General features: G+C 44.8%; 1 protein-coding gene across 3 annotated transcripts in view; it reads right to left on the bottom strand.

The window, feature by feature from the left end:
- prex2 (phosphatidylinositol-3,4,5-trisphosphate-dependent Rac exchange factor 2) overlaps positions 1-23,541 on the bottom strand; it is a 232,719-nt gene that overhangs the window by 191,197 nt on the left and 17,981 nt on the right. For all 3 annotated transcript variants that reach the window (XM_065019468.1, XM_065019466.1, XM_065019467.1), the window contains exons 2-3: positions 4,429-4,500; positions 2,014-2,136 (exon numbers count right to left, since the gene is read on the bottom strand). In XM_065019468.1, the coding sequence (XP_064875540.1) occupies positions 2,014-2,136; positions 4,429-4,500 (195 nt within the window). The remainder of the gene's footprint in view (positions 1-2,013; positions 2,137-4,428; positions 4,501-23,541) is intronic.

Genomic DNA, 23,541 nt, shown 5'->3' with positions numbered 1-23,541 from the left:
CGCACACGCTTTTTCAGTTCTGCCCACAAATTTTCTATAGGATTCTATAGGAGGTCGGGGCTTTGTGATGGCTACTGCAATACCTTGACTTTGATGTCCTTAAGCCATTTTGCCTCAACTTTGGAAGTATGCTTGGGGTCATTGTCAATTTGGAAGACCCATTTGCGACCAAGCTTTAACTTATATATTCACATGATGCCATCTAGTTTGTGAAGTGCACCAGTCCCTCCTGCAGCAAAGCACCCTCGCAACATGATGCTGCCACCCCCGTGCTTCACGGTTGGGATGGTGTTCTTCGGCTTGCAAGCCTCCCCCTTTCTCCTCCAAACATAACAATGGTCATTATGGCCAAACAGTTCTATTTTTGTTTCATCAGACCAGAGGACATTTCTCCATGATCTTTGTCCCCATGTACAGTATGGTGGTTGTATGGTGGTTTTGGAGCAGTGGCTTCTTCCTTGCTGAGCAGCATTTCAGGTTATGTCTATATATGACTTGTTTTACTGTGGATATAGATGCTTTTGTACCGGTTTCCTCCAGTATCTTCACAAGGTCCTTTGCTGTTGTTCTGGGATTGATTTGTACTTTTCTCACCAAAGTACATTCATCTCTAGGAGCGGTATGACGGCTGCATGGTCCCATGGTGTTTATACTTGCGTACTATTGTTTGTACAGATGAATGTGGAACCTTCAGGCGTTAGGAAATTGCTCTCAAGGATGAACCAGACTTGTGGAGGTCTACAATTATTTTTCTGAGGCTGATTTCTTTTGATTTTCCCATGATGTCAAGCAAAGAGGCACTGAGTTTGAAGGTAGGCCTTGAAATACATCCACAGGTACACCTCCAATTGACTCAAATGATGTCACTATCAGAAGCTTCTAAAGCCATGACATCATTTTCTGGAATTTGCCAAGCTGTTTAAAGGCACAGTCAACTTAGTGTATGTAAACTTCTGACCCACTGGAATTGTGATACAGTGAATTATAAGTTAAATAATCTGTCTGTAAACTATTGTTGGAAAAATGACTTGTGTTATGCACAAAGTAGATGTCCTAACCGACTTGCCCGAAACGATAGTTTGTTAACAAGAAATTTGTGGAGTAGTTGAAAAACAAGTTAATGACTCCAACCTAAGTGTATGTAAACCTCCGACTTCAACTGTACATACATGCAAAAACAGTTTGTCACCTGTTAAAACCCATCCCTGTCATGGTGTCACTTTGAGGAGAACTAGCTTTGAAGAAGACCTGTTACAGGTCCTTTGTAGAATATAGTAACCCACTGAGGAGAGGGTCAACATTCAGACATCTACTCTAGATTTACGGCCTACAGAAACCTAAGATCATATAGTGGTCCATATCCCAGCTCAGCTCAGCATCAAAGAGCTAGGATAAATCTAATCTACGACAGAGGGGCTACATCAGAGCAGTATACGGCCTGCACAGGAGATAGTCAATCTGAAGTGTTGAATCTCATCTTATCTTCCTCTCTGGCCTGTACTAATACAGAGAGATTAGCCTACGCTGAAACAATGGGTAATAGGTGCAGTATGTCCCAACTTTTCCCTAGGGGCCCTGGTCACCAGTAGTGCACTAGAAAAGAAATAGGATGTCATTTGGGACGCAGACAGAGAGATTAGCCGACTCGGAGAGAATGGGCCTGGTTAAGACGGGGTTTGAAACTCCTTCGCGTCAGCCAGAATTAGCTGCATGCACCCAAGGAACCCTCTGACTTGTTCGAGCCGCGACTCATCTAAAACACTTTCAATTGTATTGTGACCCGGGTTTTTTTTTTTTAAAGACTGATCAACAACATTTCTGAGCTCATCTTAAGCGGCCTCCCAGATGGAATCAGACACAACCCACCGTTCGAGAATCACTGCTCTAGTCAGTGAGTGAGCTACTGTGGGTAGTGATACAAAAAAAATCATACTTTTGTGGTTAGAAAGCACTATTCGGTCTTCATTCCTAGCATGGATTGACAAGAGCGATACGGAGACCTGTGAGACTCACAAAGTGCAGGAAGCAGCGGCCCACTTCGTGGTGAGCGTGGGGGTCTGGCTGTAGCAGCTCTTCTACCATGGACAGGAAGTTACGGTGCACAGACAGGATTTCCTCCAGGTTAGAGAACAACACCTAGAGGGGGACAGAATACACTGTAACACCAGGGGACAGAACACTAACATCTGGAGGGGGCACACATACAAAAACATTGACAAAACCTAACCATGGAAACGTTAGGACATGAAACCCTAGCCAAGCAAGGACAAGGAGTGTGTCCAAACAGGTCAACACATACAGTATCCTTTGATCAATATCCTTCCTTCGTGATCAGCCATCTGCTCATGAACCTGGTAGGCAAGAGAACAATGTGGAGATATTTGGACCATAAAGACCCACTCTTTTCAGTCCACTCGTCGCGAGGGAAGACGATTAGGGGAAAATACAACGTTTAAAAAATTTTTGGGGCACGACAGACGAGAGAGAAAGAGAGCGAGAGAGAACGAGCACATTTTGCCTGGGGCTCGGAGGGAGACAGAAGTCACAGAACAACGGATGAGGTTTCTTTGAAATAGTCCCAGACTTGACTTCATCTTATAATTCTAGAGTTGAGAGAGGAAATTAGCATTTGTGAAAACACTGGAAAGGGAGACAATTGTTCATGGAGAGACATTTTATATGCTCTGTCATATGGAACGCTGTACTTAGCCTTTATGTGGGATTGTGTTATTTTGTGCTTTCATGTAATTTATGTGGCAATGCTTAAGCACAAAATAATGGTCTGATTGTGGATGGGGAGGGGGGCCTATAGTGCCTGTGGTGGACTGCCCTTAACTTAAGGGGGAAGAGGACTATGCACTCTGTGGGTGCGACAGTATACAACGCCCAAGAGACCGAAATTGAAAACCTGTAACTGACATGATTCTTACATCAAGCAGTATATGAAATCATATTTGTATCCGTTCTTCTTCATCTTCTCCACTCTGGAGTGTTCCAGTACAGTAAGGTTCTATGGCAAATTGGAGCGGGACAGCTGTTAGTTAGCAACAACCAAGACATTCTAGAACCCTGACCTCCGTCTGACCTTGTTCCCCCAGACTCCTCCCCTGCCCCCCAGTGTTCTCACAGCGTGTTCCAAAACACAGGACACAGGAACACGTAGGCCGCTCCTCCGCCAATGCATGTTTAACTTCCAGAATAAGCAAAGCCCACAGAGTGGAGTCTGACCCTAAATAGCATTATATTCTCTATATAGTGCACTTTGAGTTGCAAAGGGAGGGTAAATGTTCTAAATGCATTACTGTACCAGAATGTTGGTATCTCATGCAATCTATCACAGGACATCAAGTGGCCCTATTGGGTATTTCATATTATCACAGGTGTCTGTGACGTCCTTCTGTGTGGCCTAATCGTATCTAAAATATATGAAATAACTCAATAAAAAGCAAAAATGTGAAGGACAAAGCTGTAAAACATGATCCTAAACATAAACCGTCAACATAGTGAATACCATTGGTGTTTAATATGAGGGTTTCAGCATGAAATATCCATTATATTTCTTTACACACATATTTATTTGATGTAAATATGTTTCTGTTGACAATGTTTTGGCGTCACACTGGTGGCAGTTGTGAACACAGTCAATAGTTGGAAGAGTTGCAGAGTTAACTGAAAATAATGCCAGTGTTGATTAGATGCTGTTTTCATGAATTAGGCCATTTTCTCTTGACCCATATGTTCTATTTACTAGAAACTCATGGACAATATGGAGGCAGATATAATAAATTAATACTAAATATAACTTTTTTTATTTTTAAATGATGTATTCAAGAATAAATTACCAAAGTTACAATAGATTGCCATAGATTATCTGTTAATTAACAAAATTACTGAAGATATCCCCTACCGGTATCTTTGCAACCCTAAGTACACTACTTTTGACCAGAGCCCTGCACCCATATAGGCTCTGGTCAAAAGTAGTGCACGGTAGGGGATAGGATGCCATTTGGGACACATACAGATAGACAAGTACCATCCCAACAGCGACGACGCATCCTTTATTGTCCCACTCCCTCACGCAGCCGGAATCATTTATACAAATAGATTACATTTACAGCTGCTTCCTGTATATGCCTGGGCCTTAGTAGCTATTTTTTTTTCCTCATTCAGAAGAAACATCTATTTTGGGTTGAAAGAGTCCCTCAAACAAGAGACGTTGAGTTTTATTTGGATTCCGGCTGTAATATCCGGCCTTTTATTGGATAACGTTATGAAAACAAGGTTTATACTCAGCCACACAGCTAAAAGGACTCATTCTTCTGACATTCCACTCACATTTCTACACAGATCTTGATGACACAGTCATTAAGTAACTACTAGATTAAGTCATTATGATGTAATCGCCAGGCTAAACTAATAAAGACTCACCTTAACGGTTTCCTCTGTGACGTTCTTGTCGATCTTCGTGGCTGCATACTGGTTGAGGCGGTGGAGAAACACCTGAGTAGAAGAGAAAAATAAAAGATTATTTTTAACTCCCTCCAAGATTAGATTACATTTGGCGCGTGATGGTTTCTTCTTAGAGTGTGCCAGTTTAACATCACACGGTCGCGTCCCAAATGGCACCCTATTCCCTATATAGTGCACTACTTTTGACCAGGGCCCATGTGGGAATAGGGTGTCATTTGGGACACAGACCAAGGTAGAGAACAGAGTTCCCTTCCCTTCTTGTACTGCTTACAGCTGCAACACTCTGCAGAGTGCCAGTGCAAGTTGCTAACCATCAGAATGGTCACCTGATCCATGTGAAAGCTGATCTTCGCTCTGGAGTAAAAAAAACAAACACCTGGGCTCACTTCATAAATGCAGTGCATGAACTTTCAAAGGTCACAATCATGATCGCTGGGGGAGGAGGTGGGGGCGGCTATTCAGTGTGAATTGTGATGGATGAGAATGGTTAGGGTTCTGACTTTCTCCAGCTCGCTTAGGATCCTGGTTCCGAAACCATTTTCATGCAACGGGTACCAGGCAACTTTAAAGCTTTGGGACGTTTTTTTAGGCCCACCAAATGAATTAAAACTATTTCTCAAGCCAGAACCAAGTCTTAAATCACAACCAAGGAAGACTTTGGCATTTGGGAAACACTGCCTGCCTTGGGCTGTAGGCTACACATCAAGTAGAAGGAGACAGACATATAACTACAACAACTCACAAGAAAAGGAAAAAGACAGCCAGTAGGAAAAAACAGATTTCTGCCTTCTGTTAAGAGAGGATGTGTTCCAAATGACACCCTATTCCCCTATGGGCCCTGGTAAAAACGAGTGCACTATAAAGCGAACAGGGTGCCATTTGGGATGATTCCATAAGTGTTGAAAACCCAACACATCAACGATATGGCACACTCAATTAGAGTGATGATAATGTCCTCAAATCACGTCACGAATGCTGGGCGAGCGATGATGAAAGTAAATCCTAGCAAATCATATCTCAAAGAGAAATCTCTTAGTTCAAAAGAAAGGCACAGGCTTTTCATACTATCAAGTCTTAACTCCACCCAGCGCCATTGTGCGTTCACACATTAAGAATGACTCACGTTTCTCATTCCGCGAGCGCTCATATTGTGCTGTCAAATATGAGTAACTGAGCTCAGCAAGAGGCGAGAAACTTTCCCTGCCATTACATCAGCTGCACAGGCATCCATTCCATGTTCCACCATGTGGCCTCTGATTTAACAATATTCTGCCACATATTCCTTGAAAGTCAACTCAAGACACTTTACTGGTAATCAGGACAATGTCATGATGTGTCAAGCTTTCCAAAAACACCTCCATGGGGTATACACTAGTTGCCTGGTTAAAATAACAGACCATGTGGGTCTGTGTGTCAGCCAGGCAAACGGACTAGAGGTTCCATAAACAAAGGAGTGATGATCCTGCTTGTGAGTGCAGTGAGTGAGGGGGGGGTCGAAGGGGTCAGCGTACAGCCTGCCCTCCGCAGTGACACGTTGACAGGACAGAGGAGGCTGTGTCGGAGAGACGATCCTGCAGTCAGGAGACCCAGGCAGTGTCCCACATGACAACCTATTCCCGTTATAGTGCACTACTTTTGACCAGAGCCCTAGTGAATAGGGTGACCTGTTCACTGTGATTATTATTATTTGCCCCTTCTGGTCATTTATGAACAGTTGAACATCTTGGCCATGTTCTGTAAAATCTCCACCCAGCACAGCCACCCCTCATAGCCTGGTTCCTCTCTAGGTTTCTTCCTAGGTTTTGTCCTTTCTAGGGAGTTTTTCCTAGCCACCGTGCTTCTACACCTGCATTGCTTGCTGTTTGGGGTTTTAGGCTGGGTTTCTGTACAGCACTTTGAGATATCAGCTGATGTAAGGGCTTTATAAATACATTTGATTTGATTTGCCATTTGGGACACAAGCGAAGGTCAAGCCCGGAGTCCATGCAGGGTTAGGTCTAGGAGGAAAGGGCCGGAGGAGAGACATACAACAGGACACGGCCCCCCTTTAATCACCTCATGACTCACACTACCCAGTACTATACCACACAAAAACTACGACATCCAAAGCAACAACACAGGGAATAGGGTGCCATTTGGGATACAAGCCATATTCTCACACTTCAAGACTGGCAGGTAAAGATACCATGTCCATGAGTCTAGCATGCAGTCTAACTGGACAAACAGTTAGTGCTCATTAGGGTCCTGTAATGCCGTCTGTCGTTTAGAGGACCACAGACAGCCTGGACAACCTAGAAAGACCCCACACACACCACACCGGGCTGCTGTACTACCTGCTGGTGGCCGTCTGTCTGACTGCAGACATTTCCGTGCGATTCTACATGTACAATTGGTTTGCACCCAGTTTGCAAATTACTGCCGGCACTCTGTTTTGAGGTGCGAAGTACTTTCGGCCGGCAAATGCTATTGGTGTGCCTGAGCCGTAAGGGAACGTCCCAAATGGCACCCTATTCCCTATATAGTGCGCTACTACCCTACCCTATGGGCCCTGGTCAAAAGAAGTGCACTATATAGGGAGGGAATCGGGTGTTCATCTTGGGGGCAATCTGACTGATAAGACATAACTCATGTAAACAACTTCTGTAGACAAACTTAATGACCATATAAAGCCAAAGCATTTCCTGTTAGAACTGCTCCAACGGAATGTTGATGACACTATCAACACAGGCATGCTTTTATAGCTCCTAGTCTAGTGGGCAGATGTATGGAGTCTAGTTTGTACATAGTCCTGACAATGCACTGACGCACCACGGCAAATGTTATTCAATTCAACTGGTTTCAGTCGGCAGTAATTTGCAAACTGAGGGGGGGGTAACTCTGAAGGGTGGTTTCCCCGACACAGATTCTCCATTTAAAATCTTTTTTTAGTCCAGGATGACTAGACAGTGTGTTCCGGGAAACTGCCCCTGTGTGTTTTTAAGGGTCTTGGTGTCCCACCTACGAAGCAAACTATGGGAGGCACTAAGACTAGGAAACACATTTGAGAAAAGTCTTGCCACTCTTAAACAAACTAAGGGTTAAATTACATAGATTTTAAAGGCCTAGACTTTTAAACACCTCAGCAATTGAAATGGCCGAGTCGACTACGAGACAGCACAGCACAACAGCTCTGCTCTCAGCTCTGCTCTCCACACGAGGAAGAAAGACGAAAACTGCGTCCCAAATAGCACTTTATACCCTACATAGTGCACTAGGGAATAGGGTGCCATTTGAGACGCAACCTGGATAATTGAATGTGTGCTGGTGGATGGAGATGGAAAGGACTAAATAGTCAGTCTCTTTGTGGAAGCGCTCCTCCACGCTAATTACCATTCTGTAGCTGTCGTCTGGTAGACTCACTGAGGAGAGGCTGACTTGCATTAGCATCTCATTAGCAAGTCGAATGTGTTTGTGTGTGTGTGTCTGTGTGTGTGTGTGTGGGTCTAATCTGTAGCTACACGCACAAACGTAGTCGTCGTCTACAGGCGATCGCATTCGTCTGACAGGGACGGGAGATGGAGAGATGTTTAGGTGAGAAAGCGTCGTTCATTTACATCAAGACGAGGCGCGTCGTTCATTTACATCAAGACGAGGCTCCAGGTCATCAAAGTACGACTTAAGAGAGACAGTCTCGGCTAATTATAAAGCCGAGATATGTTTATTTGTGAGGAAAGGTAGAACCTTTTTACATCTAAAGTGTACATCTTGTCATTAAAGTATGACAGAGAGCATAATCGTGAAACCTCGTTACTCGTTTTTTTTTGAGAAGTCTAATTATAATTGATACTTTCACTTTATATTCTGTAGACGCTAATTAGGATTTATCCACTGCTTCTGGTGGCTTATGTAGAGAGAGAGAGAGATTGTGATGAAACACTGGCAGTACAGATGCTTATCAAACAGCCTAGAACTATACAGAAGAAAACATCAAACTTGCTGAGTTGTAGACAATGCAGTTCTAAATCTGATCTATGCAAGTTAAACAACATCTGAGTGTATCGGGGCAAAAAACTACTTCTCTGGTTTAAAATGGCCTACGTGGCATCGATTGTCCAAAACATGTATTCTACTGTCAAAATGTACAACAAATTGTAAATAGGATAATTTCGTAATAAAGTCCAAAACAGAGATTTGCAAGATGTTATGAATCTAGGGGACATAACAGTTTCTTGGGTTTGGGTTTATTTCAATCCTGCCCACAGCTGGCAGCACACAACCCGATCGTAATGCCCAACACATGGGTGCGGAACTGATCGTGGTATATTTGGTTTAACTTTGGATCTCTCTATGGGGCAAGTTAGGGACCATCAGTAAATTACACAACGTACATGGGACAATATTTGTACATTTCAATAGGTCCAAATTTCAATGACTTAAAAACCTCAAACCAACTATAAATTGTGGAAATTCAAATACAAATATTGAAGTATTTAATGAGAAACCTAAAAGGTGTGCAACGTGAAAATATTGTCCCATTTACATTGTGTAATGTATTGACGGTCCCTAACTAGCCCCACAGATGGGCTTTCCAAAGTTAAACCAAAATTGTCACATTCGCACATCGGCAGATTGAATCCAATAAGTTGGCTAGTTTGCTAGCTATCCTAGGCTACTTCCAGACAAGACCTGGTTAGACTGTTTCAAGTTATCTAGAAGGGGGAAGTGGAAAAGTGAATGTACAAACACTGCCCATGTGCGAACACACACACACACACACACACGACACCAACATCAAAACACGCCTCCAAAACCCGCATTTCCTAATGAGGAGGATAGAAACCGTCAGTTCCTCTTCAACAGTGTTTTTTTCCTCAGGAAGATAAAGAAGACGAAATGGCTGCATCAGCTGCATCACTAAAGGGAACGGCCCACTGCTGCTATACCTCACTCTCAAACCAAGGTGCATGAATTGAAGGGGGGGGGGGGGGAATCTGATGAAGGCCACTGGCCATCATGATGGCTTTTAACTATAATCAGTTTTAACAGTTTTCCACTGTCCTCCCAGAGTTGCTGAATTTCTTTTTCAATGTAAGCTGCAGCACTAACTCACAATGGACTGGGGCTTGGGTTAACCACACCAAGGGACCATGGTTGAGCCAGCCTAGCATCACACCAGTCACAAAGGACTCAGGATCAGACGCATGCAGCCCAGTGATAGGGAACACATGTCCACATATCCTGCACTGTCTGTCTCGAACTCTCTAATCCTCGTATTCATTAGCCAATGGCCGCTCCACTCCCAGGAGACACAGTGTTCTCCAGGAGCGGATGTCTTTCTGCAGGAAACCACTGTGTCTGGGAAAGGAACCGACCTGACCTCCGATCAAAAGCATACGTTATAACGGCTCCTCTACGGGACAGATGGCACCCTATTCCCTTTATAATCTACCACTTTGTGCACTATGTAGGGAGTAAGGTGCTATATGGGACTCAGCCCATGCCTATGGTTATGTGACCGCAGTCAAGGGACTGTCAGACGGGCAGACGTTCTCAATAAATACTCAAATACCAGGATGTAAGGGGACTTCCAGAGATATTCTTTACAAGAGTCTGTCTCGAGGTTCCGTTTGAAGGAGGTTCCTTTAGTTCAATAGACCACATCTGGTTTGGTTTTTGAGCAGAACCCGTTCCTTGGGGATGCACCCCAAATGGCATCCTATTCAGTGCACTACTTTTGACCAGTGCCCAAAGACCTCTGGTCAGAAGTAGTGAACTATTTAGGGTATATGGTGTAATTTGGGACGTATAGGCCATGGGCTCCATAGATGAGCTACAATAAGGTAAAGGTGAACTAAGGAGACAAACAGGGATATGCTGTACTTTCCATGGGCAACATTCTAGAAAAGTCAGAGGTCCCGTAAAAAACTACAAAAGAATGATTATATTTGTATCAGTACCTAATAGAGATGCTGTAATGGTAGTACTTTCTGATAGTACAATATACTGTATTCTATCTGAACCACTAGGATATCCACAAAGACCAGAAAACACTGTTTTCAATGTAATACATCAAACCGTTACTTTACTTCTGCACGCTCCCCCCCTCAACAGTTTTAACCTACATTGCGCTAACAGATGTTGAGGGTAGCTTTGTACTTGACTCAAACTCATTTCTGCAACATGGGAGCTTTTACATGTCTTTTTTCTAAAACTATTTGCAGCATTATTGTGTTCTGGCCTTCCTATTTAGCTCTCCATCACTGCGTGGGAGGGAGAGTATTCCCATCCCAAAACTGACCATGTGTGCCGTTACATGGTGAAACACGCCTCTCTTTATCCTTCATTCTCACACACACACACACACACACAAAAGACAGAGTACATTAACACACTCCATCCATCCAGCATCTCCCTCTTATGTTCTTTGTATCCAATCAGGTAGAAAAAACACGTTCATCTCCATCATGGTCCTGTTGTCCTATCGTTACATCACATTACTGGGAAGACGCGTTGGTGTCAGGAAGCAACCTGACTAACGGATTTCAAACCTGCGTCCCAAATGGCAACCTATTCCCTACGCAGGTCACTACTTTTGACCAGGGCCCATATAGAATAGTGTCCCGTTAGGGACTCCTTCCATGTGTTGTGCCAGAGTGGACCACAGTGTCCTTCTCTTCTCTGTTTCCCATAGAGACGCAGAGATAAAGATTTAACACAGGGAGTCAGCTCGCTAGTCTGTCGCCCATTCTAACCCCTAGCTCTGCTTAATAGAGGAGAGAGGAGAAGTTGAGGGGCCAGAGTTGTGTAACAGCCCATTCACACAAAGCCCTGTTGGCATTTAGTTCAGGAACTAGGCAGGTCTCAGACGGCCTGGCGCTCTTACGGTAAAGCGTTCTGTCGCCATAGAAATCACAGAACTCTGGAGCCTGGCCATTCCTTTAGCTTCCCACCCTCCCCTCTCCTTTCTCTTTGTTGCATCCCAACTAATAAAGGAACGCGGTTCGACCAGGGTCAGTTTCATAGGTCTAGGCTAAACACCAATCTTGGTCCTAGGGAGTGACAGACAGGGTGTGAAGGCTTTTGGTTCAGCCCAGCACTAAAACAACTATTTGAAATAATCATTTAAACTGTATCAAAGCAATGCCTCTATCAGTTCTGTTCCAGGTTTGTTACTGTTCAGATGTTAGTTCAGAACTTCAACCAACGTTCTATTGGCTTAAACTGTCCATAGAGAGCTCTGTGACGGGGGAAATTCTACGGCCCAGGTCACAGGTGAGGTATAGTATATCGCATTTGATGAGATGAATGGACGCTTCATTGACAGACTCTACTGTCCTGGGGAACTGGCCCTTTTGTTCTGACAGAGACCATTCACTGAGCTGCTCTTTGTTGTCCTAACTGGGCCAGTGGAAACAGCACGCACTTCCCACTTCCAGAGACAGAGACACATTACTCAGTAATTACTCAATCCATCTGCGACCGCTGAAACATGAACACATCTAAGCCAGTCTCCTTTATCTGAGAAACAGCAGAGAGAGCTGTTGGGTATGGATAGTGTGCTGCGATAGACTGGGGGTGGTATTCAAAAAGTGTCTCAGAGTTGGAGTGCTGATCTCGGACCAGGTCCTCCACTGGCGATTCATTACAGTCTAAAACACAAAACTGATCAGCATTCCTACTCTGAGACGGTGTATGAATACAAGCCCCAGACAATTACCATGCACTGTGTATTGAAATGCTCCCTTATTAACAGACAGAGAGAAGACAAAAGGCTTCGAGGCCCAGTGGTGGAGATACAAACAACAGGCTGAGTTTGTTTGGTGCATTTTCCTACACACCAGACCTGGGTTCATATACTATTTGAAATCATTTAAAATACTCTGAGCTTGTCAGGCTTAACGGACAAATAGAATAGTCCCAATACCATAAACCCTGCTCATTTGGCACTTCGGGCAAGCTAGCGCAAACACCCAAAGTACTTGAAAGATTTCAAATGCCATTGCAACCATACAAATCTGTTATTCTGGAACATAGAGGCAGAAAGTGTGTGTGTGTGTCTCTGTCTGTCTACTGTCCTCTTAACAAAGGAGAGCACAGTAAAGGCATGAAATCTGTGTCTGGTGGAAGAGAGAGAGACAACAGAGCGCACAGACACCACACCACAGAGACAATAGAGAGCTGGTGCAACAGACAGCAGCTCAACTATGTGTGTGTATATATATATATGTGTGTGTGTGTGTATATATATATATATATATATATATATATGTGTGGGTATATATGTGTGTGTGTGTGTGTGTGTGTGTGTGTGTGTGTGTGTATACAAGCATCAGTGGAGGCTGCTGAGGGGAGGACGGCTCATAATAATGTCTGGAATGGAGTGAATGGAATGTCACCAAACACCTGGAAGCCATGTTTGATGTATTTGATACCATTCCACTGATTCCACTCCAGCCATTACCACTAGCCCGTCCTCCGCAATTAAAGTACCACCAACCTCCTGTGGTGTGTATGCATGTTATTGTGTGTTTGTGTGTGTGTGCGCGCGCGCGCGTGTTATTGGAAGTGTGAACCGAGGCCTTGGTTTGTCTGTCCTCATGACACGCCCACTCAAGGGCCTTGGGAGCTGTGTGTATATGTGTTTGGCGGAAGTGGTGCATTCACCATGGTTCCTGTTCAGGGGATCGGACTTTACTCCTGGGGCCATTTCGGTGTTCAATCTACTGTACCGAGGTTGCATGGGAATTTACACAGGCCCACACACGGACACACACACACACAAGGTACCGCCCCAGACACACACATTTCACCCTGATGCCTAACCCACCACACCTGGGTGCATCTTCAGCAGTCAACCCTTTGTAACTCTATTATTCCCTCCATGAGCCACGAGTCTAACTTTACAGGGGCCGATAACACCACCAGGACCCATCCCCAGCTTCCCGCCAGTCATCCCACACACACACACCGTGCTTCTCCATCCAGTGGGAATATGTACAGGAAATTCAGACTATAAATAAAGCATGGAGGAATGTTAGTGCATCTGTCTGGGGAGCCACTAGGCTCATCTGCAAGGAGGGAGAATGGCCCCAAATCTGCATTCCAAATCCCTAAATAGTGCACCACTTCTGACCAGAGCCCCATAACAAGTAGTGCCCTATAGAGAGAATAGGGGGCGATTTGGGACCAGTTGTCCTCTGGTTTTTATTAATAACACAGAGCAGCAGGTCTTTTTATATGATCTTCTTTTATTGGGCAGAGAGAGAAAGAAAGGCTTGCCTGTCTCGGTGTACTTAATAACCCTTCATTAAAACAAATCACCCTGTCTGGGCGTGCTGTGCGGCTGTACGGCTGACAGACTGGTAAAGTTACAGTAAGACACCACAAGAATATTATAAAACCTCAGACTAACTTTGGGAAAACGCTCTTTAACACAGACACGTTTGACTCATACTGTAGTAGCCTTGCTGTACAGCAATATGGACTAACTTAGGTTTGGTCTGCGGCAGCCTAAATTACACCATAGTCTTCAGAACCAAATCAAAAAAGACATTTCAACACGTTAATGTGCATCTTGGTTTGCATCTCAGGGGGTCAAAATTGTGCACTATATAGGGAAACGGGTGTCCTTTGGAAGGCACACTGATTTCTAATTAAACGGGTGTCCTTTGGAAGGCACACTGATTTCTAATTAAACGGGTGTCCTTTGGAAGGCACACTGATTTCTAATTAAACAGGTGTCCTTTGGAAGGCACACTGATTTCTAATTAAACGGGTGTCCTTTGGAAGGCACACTGATTTCTAATTAAACGGGTGTCCTTTGGAAGGCACAATGATTTCTAATTAAACGGGTGTCCTTTGGAAGGCACACTGATTTCTAATTAAACGGGTGTCCTTTGGAAGGCACACTGATTTCTAATTAAACGGGTGTCCTTTGGAAGGCACACTGATTTCTAATTAAACGGGTGTCCTTTGGAAGGCACACTGATTTCTAATTAAACGGGTGTCCTTTGGAAGGCACACTGATTTCTAATTAAACGGGTGTCCTTTGGAAGGCACACTGATTTCTAATTAAACGGGTGTCCTTTGGAAGGCACACTGATTTCTAATTAAACGGGTGTCCTTTGGAAGGCACACTGATTTCTAATTAAACGGGTGTCCTTTGGAAGGCACACTGATTTCTAATTAAGGGCTAATTAGGTAAATACCAATCTCTATATCTCTTTTTCCCACGTGGCATGAGGATACACATTTTGGCTTGTCAGTGAGGTTATTCAGTAGCTCTTGGAAATGAGAGACTGGAATAATGTTTCCATTGATAACTATGAAATAGATTACATTTTTAGCACCAATTAAGATTTGACTCAAGAAAATCCCTAATTGATTCAAAGCTACAAACATTTCTGATGAAACTAAGGCTAAGATGTGTGGCATAGAGTGACTACAGTCATCCAAGTAAAACGAAGGCCCAACACAGTGCCTTCATCAAGTATTCACACACCTTGACTTTTTACACATTTTTTGTCATTTTCTTGTTAACGATCTACACAAAATACTCTGATGTCAAAAATTCAAACATTTGTAAAATGCTTCATGAGGTAGTCACCTGGAATGCATTTCAGTTAACAGGTGTGCCTTGTTAAAGGTTCATTTGTCAAATATATTTCCTTCATTACATTTACATTTAAGTAATTTAGCAGACGCTCTTATCCAGAGCGACTTACAAATTGGTGCGTTCACCTTAAGACATCCAGTGGAACAGCCACTTTACAATAGTGCATCTAAATCTTTTAAGGGGGGTGAGAAGGATTACTTTATCCTATCCTAGGTATTCCTGAAAGAGGTGGGGTTTCAGGTGTCTCCGGAAGGTGGTGATTGACTCCGCTGTCCTGGCGTCGTGAGGGAGTTTGTTCCACCATTGGGGGGCCAGAGCAGCGAACAGTTTTGACTGGGCTGCGCGGGAACTGTACTTCCTCAGTGGTAGGGAGGCGAGCAGGCCAGAGGTGGATGAACGCAGTGCCCTTGTTTGGGTGTAGGGCCTGATCAGAGCCTGGAGGTACTGAGGTGCCGTTCCCCTCACAGCTCCGTAGGCAAGCACCATGGTCTTGTAGCGGATGCGAGCTTCAACTGGAAGCCAGTGGAGAGAGCGGAGGAGCGGGGTGACGTGAGAGAACTTGGGAAGGTTGAACACCAGACGGGCTGCGGCGTTCTGGATGAGTTGTAGGGGTTTAATGGCACAGGCAGGGAGCCCAGCCAACAGCGAGTTGCAGTAATCCAGACGGGAGATGACAAGTGCCTGGATTAGGACCTGCGCTGCTTCCTGTGTGAGGCAGGGTCGTACTCTGCGGATGTTGTAGAGCATGAACCTACAAGAACGGGCCACCGCCATGATGTTAGTTGAGAACGACAGGGTGTTGTCCAGGATCACGCCAAGGTTCTTAGCGCTCTGGGAGGAGGACACAATGGAGTTGTCAACCGTGATGGCGAGATCATGGAACGGGCAGTCCTTCCCCGGGAGGAAGAGCAGCTCCGTCTTGCCGAGGTTCAGCTTGAGGTGGTGATCCGTCATCCACACTGATATGTCTGCCAGACATGCAGAGATGCGATTCGCCACCTGGTCATCAGAAGGGGGAAAGGAGAAGATTAGGTTAGGTTATGACAGAGCCAAGTGACTTGGTGTATAGCGAGAATAGGAGAGGGCCTAGAACAGAGCCATGGGGGACGCCAGTGGTGAGAGCGCGTGGTGAGGAGACAGATTCTCGCCACGCCACCTGGTAGGAGCGACCTGTCAGGTAGGACGCAATCCAAGCGTGGGCCGCGCCGGAGATGCCCAACTCGGAGAGGGTGGAGAGGAGGATCTGATGGTTCACAGTATTGAAGGCAGCCGATAGGTCTAGAAGGATGAGAGCAGAGGAGAGAGTTAGCTTTAGCAGTGCGGAGGGCCTCCGTGATACAGAGAAGAGCAGTCTCAGTTGAATGACTAGTCTTGAAACCAAGAATCAAGAAGGTCATTCTGAGAGAGATAGCGGGAGAGCTGGCCAAGGACGGCACGTTCAAGAGTATTGGAGAGAAAAGAAAGAAGGGATACTGGTCTGTAGTTGTTGACATCGGAGGGATCGAGTGTAGGTTTTTTCAGAAGGGGTGCAACTCTCGCTCTCTTGAAGACAGAAGGGACGTAGCCAGCGGTCAGGGATGAGTTGATGAGCGAGGTGAGGTAAGGGAGAAGGTCTCCGGAAATGGTCTGGAGAAGAGAGGAGGGAATAGGGTCAAGCGGGCAGGTTGTTGGGCGGCCGGCCGTCACAAGACGCGAGATTTCATCTGGAGAGAGAGGGGAGAAAGAGGTCAGAGCACAGGGTAGGGCAGTGTGAGCAGAACCAGCGGTGTCGTTTGACTTAGCAAACGAGGATCGGATGTCGTCGACCTTCTTTTCAAAATGGTTGACGAAGTCATCTGCAGAGAGGGAGGAGGGGGGGAGGGGGAGGAGGATTCAGGAGGGAGGAGAAGGTGGCAAAGAGCTTCCTAGGGTTAGAGGCAGATGCTTGGACTTTAGAGTGCGTTCATAATGCCTTTGAGCCAATCAGTTGTGTTGTGACAAGGTAGGGGGTATACAGAAGATAGTCCTATTATTTGGTAAAAGACCAAGTCCATATTATGGCAAGAACAGCTCAAATAAGCAAAGCGAAACGACAGTCCATCCATACTTTAAGACATGAAGGTCAGTCATCCAGATTAAGAACTTTGTAAGTTTCTTCAAGTGCAGTCACAAAAATCATCAAGCGCTATGATGAAACTGTCTCTCATGAGGACCGCCACGGGAATGGAAGTCCCAGAGTTACCTCTGCTGCAGAGGATAAGTTCATTAGAGTTACCAGCCTCAGAAATTGCAGCCCAAATAAATGCTTGACGGAGTTCAAGTAACAGACACATCTCAACATCAACTGTTCAGAGAAGACTGCGTGAATCAGGCCTTCATAGTCTAATTGCTGCAAAGAAACCACTACTAATAAGAAGAGATTTGTTTGGGCCAAGAAACACGATTAGACTGGTGAAAATGTGTCCTTTGGTCTGGAGTCCAAATTACTTTGTTTTTTTGGTTCCAACCGCCGTGTCTTTGTGTGACGCGTGTGGATGAACATGTGTATTTCCTACCATAAAGCATGGAGGAGCATGTGTTATTGTGTGGAGGTACTGTGCTGGTGACACTGTCTGTGATTTATTTAGAATTCACGGCACACTTAACCAGCATGGCTACCACAGCATTCTGCAGCGGTATGTCATCCCATCTGGTTTGGACTTGGTGGTACTATCATTTGTTTTTCAACAGGACAATGACCCAACACACCTCCAGGCTGTGTAAGGGCTATTTGACCCAGAAGGAGAGTGATGGAGTGCTGCATCAGATGGCCTGGCCTCCACAATCCCCCGATCTCAACCAAATGGAGATGGTTTGGAATTATTCAGACCGCAAAGTGAAGGAAAAGCAGGCAACAAGTGCTCAGCATATGTGGAAACTCCTTCAAGACTGTTGGAAATGCATTCCAGGTGAAGCTGGTTGAGAGAATGCCAAGAGTGTGCAAAGCTGACATCAAGGCAAAGGGTGGCTACTTTGAATTCTCAAATATAAAATATATTTAGATTTGTTTAACATTTTTGGGTTACTACATGATTCACTATGTGTTATTTCATAGTTTTGATGTATTCATTATTATTCTACAATGTAGAAAATACTAAAAATAAAGAAAAACCCTTGAATGAGTAGGTGTTCTAAAACTTTTGACCGGTAGTGTGTATATATGTAGAATATATATATATACAGTGGGGAGAACAAGTATTTGATACACTGACGATTTTGCAGGTTTACCTACTTACAAAGCATATAGAGGTCTGTAATTTTTATCATAGGTACACTTCAACTGTGAGAGACGGAATCTAAAACAAAAATCCAGAAAATCACATTGTATGATTTTTCAGTAATTAATTTGCATTTTATTGCATGACATAAGTATTTGATACATCCGAAAAGCAGAACTTAATATTTGGTACAGAAACCTTTGTTTGCAATTACAGAGATCATATGTTTCCTGTAGTTCTTGACCAGGTTTGCACACACTGCAGCTGGGATATTGGCCCACTCCTCCATACAGAGGAGGCAAATGTGACCAGGGCAATAAATTGCAATGTCCATACTGTAAGACAGCTCTACAGGGAGACAGGACGGACAGCTGATAGTCCTCGGAGTGGCAGACCACGTGTAACAACACCTTCACAGTATCGGTACATCCGAACATCACACCTGCGGGACAGGTACGGGATGGCAACAACAACTGCCCGAGTTACACCAGGAACGCACAATCCCTTCATCAGTGCTCAGACTGCCACAATAGGCTGAGTAGGCTGGACTGAGGGCCTGTAGGCCTGTTGTAAGGCAGGTCCTCACCAGACATCACCGGCAACAACGTTGCCTATGGGCACAAACCCACCATCGCTGGACCAGACAGGACTAGCAAAAAGTGCTCTTCACTGACGTGTCAGGTTTTTTTCTCACCAGGGGTGATGGTCGGATTCGCATTTATTGTTGAAGGAATGAGCGTTACACCGAAGCCTGTACTCTGGAGCGGGATCGATTTGGATGTGGAGGGTCCGTCATGGTCTGGGGCGTTGTGTCACAGCATCATCGGACTGAGCTTGTTCTCATTGCAGGCAATCTAAATGCTGTGCGTTACAGGGAAGATATCCTCATCCCTCATGTGGTACCCTTCCTGCAGGCTCATCCTGACATAACCCTCCAGCATGACAATGCCACCAGCCAGACTGCTTGTTCTGTGCGTGATGGGACCTGGGACCTGTTGGATCGGAGGGTGAGGGCTAGGGCCATTCCCCCCAGAAATATCCAGGAACTTGCAGGTGCATTGGTGGAAGAGCGGGGTAACATCTCACAGCAAGAACGGGCAAATCTGGTGCAGTCCATGAGGATGAGATGCACTGCAGTACTTAATGCAGCTGGTGGCCACACCAGATACTGACTGTTACTTTTGATTTTGACCCCCCCCTTTGTTCAGGGACACATTATTCCATTTACATTCACATGTCTGTGGAACTTGTTCAGTTTATGTCTCAGTTGTTGAATCTTATGTTCATTAAAATATTAACATGTTAAGTTTGCTGAAAATAAACACAGTTGACAGTGAGAGAACGTTTAGATTTGGCCTTGTGTTTTAGGTTGTTGTTCTGCTGAAAGGTGAATTCATCTCCCAGTGCCTGGTGGAAAGCAGACTGAACCAGGTTTTCCTCTAGGAGTTTGCCTGTGCTTAGCTCCAGTTCGTTTATTTTGTATGCTGAAGAACTCTCCAGTCCTTAACGATTACAAGCATACCTATGACATGATGCAGAAACAACTATACTTGAACATATGGAGAGGGGTATTCAGTAATGTGTTGTGTTGGATTTGCCCCAAACATAACACTTGGTATTCAGGACAAAAAAATGTATTGCTTTGCCATATTTTATTGCAGTACTACTTCAGTGTCTTGCAAACAGGATGCATGTTTTGAAATATTTTTATCCTGTACAGGATTCCTTCTTTTCACTCTGTCATTTAGGTTACTATTGTGGAGTAACTACAATGTTGTTGATCCATCCTCTAATTGGCCTCATGGTGAAAACCCTGAGTGGTTTCCTTCCTCTCCGGCAACTTAGAAAAAAAATATTTCACCTTTATTTAACCAGGGAGGCCAGTTGAGAACAAGTTCTCATTTACAACTGCGACCTGGCCAAGATAAAGCAAAGCGGTGTGACACAAACAACACAGAGTTAAACATGGAATAAACAAACGTAGTCAATAACACAATCGAAAAATCTATATACAGTGTGTGCAAATGAAGTAAGGAAGTAAGGCAATAAATAGGCCATAGTAGCGAAGTAATGACAATTTAGCAAGTTAACACTGGAGTGATAGATGTGCAGATGATGATGTGCAAGTAGAAATACTGGAAATACTGGTGTGCAAAAGAGCAAAAAAATAAATTAAACAATATGGGGATGAGTTAGGTAGTTGGATGGGCTATTTACAGATGGGCTGTGTACAGCAGCAGCGATGGGTAAGCTGCACAGATAGTTGATGCTTGAAGTTAGTGAGGGAGATATAAGTCTCCAACTTCAGCGATTTTTGCAATTCGTTCCAGTCATTGGCAGCAGAGAACTGGAAGGAAATGCGGCCAAATGAGGTGTTGGCTTTGGGGTGGACCAGTGAGATATACCTGCTGGAGCGTGTGCTACAGGTGGGTGTTGTTATGGTGACCAGTGAGCTGAGATAAGGCGGAGACTTTACCTAGCAGATACTTATAGATGACCTGGAGCCAGTGGGTTTGGCGACGAATATGTAGCGATGGCCAGCCGACGAGAGCATACAGGTCGCAGTGGTGGGTAGTATATGGGGCTTTGGTGACAAAACGGATGGCACTGTGATAGACTGCATTGAATTTGCTGAGTAGAGTGTTGGAGGCTGTTTTGTAAATGACATCGCCGAAGTCGAGGATCGGTAGGATAGTCAGTTTTACTGTTTGGCAGAGTGAGTGAAGGAGGCTTTGTTGTGAAACAGGAAGCCGATTCTAGATGTAATTTTGGATTGGAGATGTTTAATATGAGTCTGAAAGGAGAGTTTACAGTCTAGCCAGACACCTAGGTATTTATAGTTGTCCACATATTCTAAGTCAGAACTGTGATGCTAGTCGGGCGGGCGGGTGTGGGCAGTGATCGGTTGAAGAGCATGCATTTAGTTTTACTAGCGTTTAAGAGCAGTTGGAGGCCACGGAAGGAGTGTTGTATGGCATTGAAGCTCGTTAGGAGGTTTGTAAACACCGTGTCCAAAGAAGGGCCAGAGATATACAGAATGGTGTCATCTGCATAGAGGTGGATCAAGGAATGACCCGCAGCAAGAGCGACATCGTTGATATATACAGAGAAAAGAGTCGGTCCGAGAATTTAACCGTGTGGTACCCCCATAGAGACTGCCAGAGGTCCAGACAACAGGCTGAGCTAGGAGTTAGGAAGGACTGCAGTATATTTTTTAGTGACTGGGTGTATTGATACACCACATTTGATACATCACATTTTTACTCCTGAACTTATTTAAGCTTACCATAACAAAGGGGTTGAATACTTACTGACGTTTCAGATTTTCCTTTTATATTAAATTTGTACAATTTCGAAAAACACAATTCCACTTTGACATTATAGGGTATTGTGTGTACGCCAGTGACAAAACAAAATCTAAAATGTAATACATTTGAAATTCATGCTGTAACACAACAAATTGTGGAAACAGTTACAGGGTGTAAATAGTTTCTGAAGTTACTGTACACACGCCACACATACTCCACACGTCGGTGCAATGACTAAGCAGAACTGTCAGTCTCCTCTCCAATCTCAGACAGGCAGCCTCCCAAGGATGAATGTCACTGGCCCGGATTGTTCATTTGATGACCATCCTGGCTCTCTAAACCCTTCAGTGGGGACAACAGGGGACAGGGACAACATGCTGCCATCCCACCCAGCAGGAGTAGAGGAGAGCTGGGACACAAGCCTTCCTCTAGTCTCTGGCTCTCTGGGACAAAACTAGACAGAGTTGGACCGAGTCAAATGGGGAAAATAATAACATCTCTGTCTTTTCTCTCCCTAGGCCCCACAGACAGACTGACTGCCAACAGGAAGAGAGAGAGAGACTGCCAACCAGAAGCTACTGGGGAGTGTCCTCCACCCCCACCCCCTCTTCCCCCTGTTCCCTCTCTTTCCATGGGGTCTGGGCTTCATGCCATTTTTGTATCTGTGAATGAACAGAGGGAGCAGTGGCCCTTCTCTAGACCATTAAGAGGCAGTGCCACCATGCCAGCCACAAAACAAATGGACCCCTGCCTTTTAGCATTACCATGCCTACAAGTGACTCAAATGGCCAGAGCAGGAATGGCACCATTACTGGCATGACCAGAACATCAACTGACACTAGTTAAGAGTGTGGGTTCTCTCTCCATATTTTTCTATATCTTTTTTTGTTGTTGCTGAGTTTCCCTTTAATTTTACTGGCCCTAACAAATATTCACACACACACACACACACACACACACCTGTGCCTGGTTAACTGCATGGATACAGGGATATGTTATCCTGACCTGGGTGGTTGGATCCTGGGTTAAAAGGTCCTCCACTGTCTGGATATGTCCTGTTCAACTAGTTTGACCTCTTCCAGAACCAACCCTGCCTCTTCAGTGCCTCAAGCATCACCAACACCACCCCCTCAACTTTCACTATCTGGGTGTGCATATATCTACATGGAAACTTCCTTAGTGTCTATCTTAGTCTGAGAGTCCTTCATTTAAGTTGCCTGGCCCAATTCGGACTCAGGGTTATAATGGTGTAAGGGGAGGGGGGGGGGGTGTAAGGGGAAAGAGTGACATCACATTCATGGTAATTTTTCATGGTAATTTTCAGACAATTACACCAACCTTTTACACAGTATGAATGAGATATTATTGGGCGTCACGACTTCTGGTCCAATAAGGAGGTGAAAGGCCAGTGATACATTTAAGAGGCTTCCTGGTAGTCTGGCTTTAAAATAAGGCGCCAGTAGGGCGCCCCCATAGGGCTAAACAAGAAAGGGGGAGGGTCGAAATAGGGGCAGGGTAGGGGAGATAGAGAGAGGAAGGAGGACGAGACAGAAAGAGAGAGAGGGGGCATCTGCTCATCCAGAGACAAGGCCCCTGTGTCCGTCTCCCTCCACGACATCGCAGCCAAGTCCTTAATTAAAGAATTTAAGGGGGAAACAGAATTCCCTCTGTCTGTCTGACCTGTGTGGCTGTTGCAGAGAGACAGCGACAAACAGACAGACAGAGACAACAAACAGAGAGACAAAGAGAGAGAGAGTGCGAGACAGAGGACAGAGTGTAGTTTATTAGGATCTCCATTAGCTACTTCACATGCAGCAGCTACTCCTCCTGGGGTCCACATAAAACGTACAAATACATGACAAAGTTTAGAACAGTTATAGACGAGGACATTCAATTCAAAATAAAAAATGAAATAAGGTGTATATATATTGGA

Source organism: Oncorhynchus nerka, linkage group LG6 (assembly GCF_034236695.1).
Source record: "Oncorhynchus nerka isolate Pitt River linkage group LG6, Oner_Uvic_2.0, whole genome shotgun sequence".
In the NCBI taxonomy this organism is placed as follows: domain Eukaryota; kingdom Metazoa; phylum Chordata; class Actinopteri; order Salmoniformes; family Salmonidae; genus Oncorhynchus; species Oncorhynchus nerka.
This window is presented reverse-complemented; position numbering and strand designations above follow the sequence as displayed.